General features: G+C 49.0%; 1 protein-coding gene across 1 annotated transcript; it reads right to left on the reverse strand.

The window, feature by feature from the left end:
* Positions 1–859: 859 nt before the first annotated feature.
* DL89DRAFT_272008 (uncharacterized protein) lies at positions 860–1,447 on the reverse strand (the record flags this gene model as incomplete). The annotated part of the gene is made up of 1 exon (XM_040888964.1): positions 860–1,447. A coding segment is annotated over one exon (588 nt), but the record flags the coding sequence as incomplete, so codon positions are not given.
* Positions 1,448–2,360: the final 913 nt, after the last annotated feature.

Here is a 2,360-nt window from a genome sequence, read left to right on the forward strand (position 1 = left end):
ACAAACATTGGGTATGCCGAGACCTCCCTCTATTGGCAATTCGGCTGCCGCCGCTGCAATACAGGCAAGGTTAAAGCTTGGACGATTTGCATCTAGCCAATCTCCTTCATCCCCTACTCCACCAGCCCCACTATGCAAGTGGTTGCTTGGGCCTGCTGCTGCTTTTCGATAGAGACATTCTCCTCTCGCCACACATGCGTTTCCTTAGTAGCACTGAAGCTTGGAGAGACAAGTCGATCTTGTCTTTTTTCTTGTCAAGATAATCCTGATGCCGAATGGACGATGCACTTTCCAGCCATTCCCATTATTAATACAGAGGCCAGAATCTAGCTGGCCTCATACCAGTATTGATGCTGTCGCATGGAAAGTGGAGAAGATTATTTCGAAGCCGGCAGTTAAGCTGACAACAGGTCGTGTGCTGGATTGGCAGGCGGATTCCGCTGACAGGTGCCTAGTGTGGCAGGTGGGGGGTTCTTTTGGAGACCGCGTCCAGCGACAATGGTGATCAGGATTTTTGTCTGGGAGAGCAACATCAGCTTCAAACAGCCTGGTGTCTCGGCCCAACTAATGCTACCACTGTGTGTGGTGACATTCATGCTTGCAGCAGCGGAGGTCCGCACATCCGCATGCCAGAGCCTTTCTGCCTTGGTCTGGCTCTTGGGAGAACAATGATTCGTGCATACCAGCAGGTATATGGCAGTTTAACAAAATGCGATGTTGCATAGTATGAGAATACAGCCCTAATATGTCTAAGTTGTTTATAAAGGCTACATAATTTATGTGCTCTAAGAATGTTCACAAGTATGTTAAAAATATGCTATGCTCTATACTGCATGACCACGCATCATCAGGCAATGAAAATAGATGGGAAGGGACCAGGGTTCGTTGGCTTAATACGAATGGTCTTAGGGCGCTTAGGGTTGGATCTGACCTTGCCTAAACTCTTCTTAGAGCTGACGCGTTGGTTGCCGTCATTGGTTCTCTTTACAAACATGTCGAGAATCGAGGCAATGTCACCTGGGCTTACTGCATCACCAATTCTGCCGAGCCCACGGCCAATACCTCTACCGAATCCGCCACGCTGGTTGTAGGAATCTACGTAGTATTCGTTGTCATGCTCGTAATCGTAATCGTCGCTGCGCTTGCTGAGACCAGGAAGCTCGAAAGTGTCGGGGAAGAACGGCGGGCTCTGGTAAGGCAGCCTGATGCCAATCCGACCTCTGCCAACACCCGACTTCCTCCCTGTGCCCCTGTGAGTAGCGCCATTCGAACCGCGCTGGTTGGTGTTTCCCTCAAGATCGACAAAGGAATCGTAGGGAACTCTACCCAAGCCCATGGCATGGTCGTAGGAAGCATCCACAAAATCTGCGTCACCAACGGGGATTGCTCGGTTGGCGGCGGCAGTAGCGGCGAAGAAGGCGAGGGAGGCAGCAAGAGTAACACGCATTGTATCGGAGCTGTTGTTGGTGGGGATGCAGATGCAAAAGTAGGTGTGAAGTGTGTTGCTTGGTGAAGCAGGTGGTGCTGTTGATGGTGATGATGATGTGGAATATGGAATGCAACAGCAGCGCCGGGCTTTTATACACCGATAAAACGACTTCAAGGAGACCCCCTGTCATGCGCTGAACGCATCTAGGGTTTGTTCTCACTAGTGTTCTAATTTTAGTGGCCCCAGTAAACCTCATCTTTCAGACGACGCGGACAAAATGCCATTAGCATATCAAAAGGCACGCCGATCGGCGCTATGCGTGGCCGATAGGTCCCTAGAAAACTTGCTTATGCAGACCAAGAAATACTGGGCACGGGCTCTCAGAAAGAAACTGCAAAGAAATGCTAGGTTTCCACAAATACTTCTGGGGACTGCAGATGCTCCCATCGTGTAGCTGTATGCCGACAACCGGAGTTTCATGGTAGGTTTCTAAAAATGCACACTGGCCAAGCAAGCCATTGCAGCACAGGTTTGCGCTTTAATGCTTTCTACACGAGTTTCTGCACGCAGTGGTCTTGGCAACTACTAAAAATATTAGTAATTTGTAGTGATGACAAAGAATACGACAAGCATTATGTGAACGGCTGTCACTGTTGAGCGCAGATGATATACAAATCCCACGATTAGCGGAGGCAGCACATTCTCCTTCATCGCCTGAGAGCATGGCTACTGTCGCAATCTGGTAATTGTATGTGTATATTACTGGGTCCTTGTGCCCATTGCCAAAGTTACAAAGTCAGACATTGCTTTGGTTTACAGCCCAAGGCAAACCTGGGAGCACTGCTTGGCAACTTTGTACATTCAGATACACTAGATGATATTCACCATGGATTGAATGGTACGGTATCAAGCCATTTATGGAGATACAGGC

This window comes from Linderina pennispora (assembly GCF_002104995.1).
Source record: "Linderina pennispora strain ATCC 12442 chromosome Unknown DL89scaffold_72, whole genome shotgun sequence".
In the NCBI taxonomy this organism is placed as follows: Eukaryota; Fungi; Kickxellomycota; class Kickxellomycetes; order Kickxellales; family Kickxellaceae; genus Linderina; species Linderina pennispora.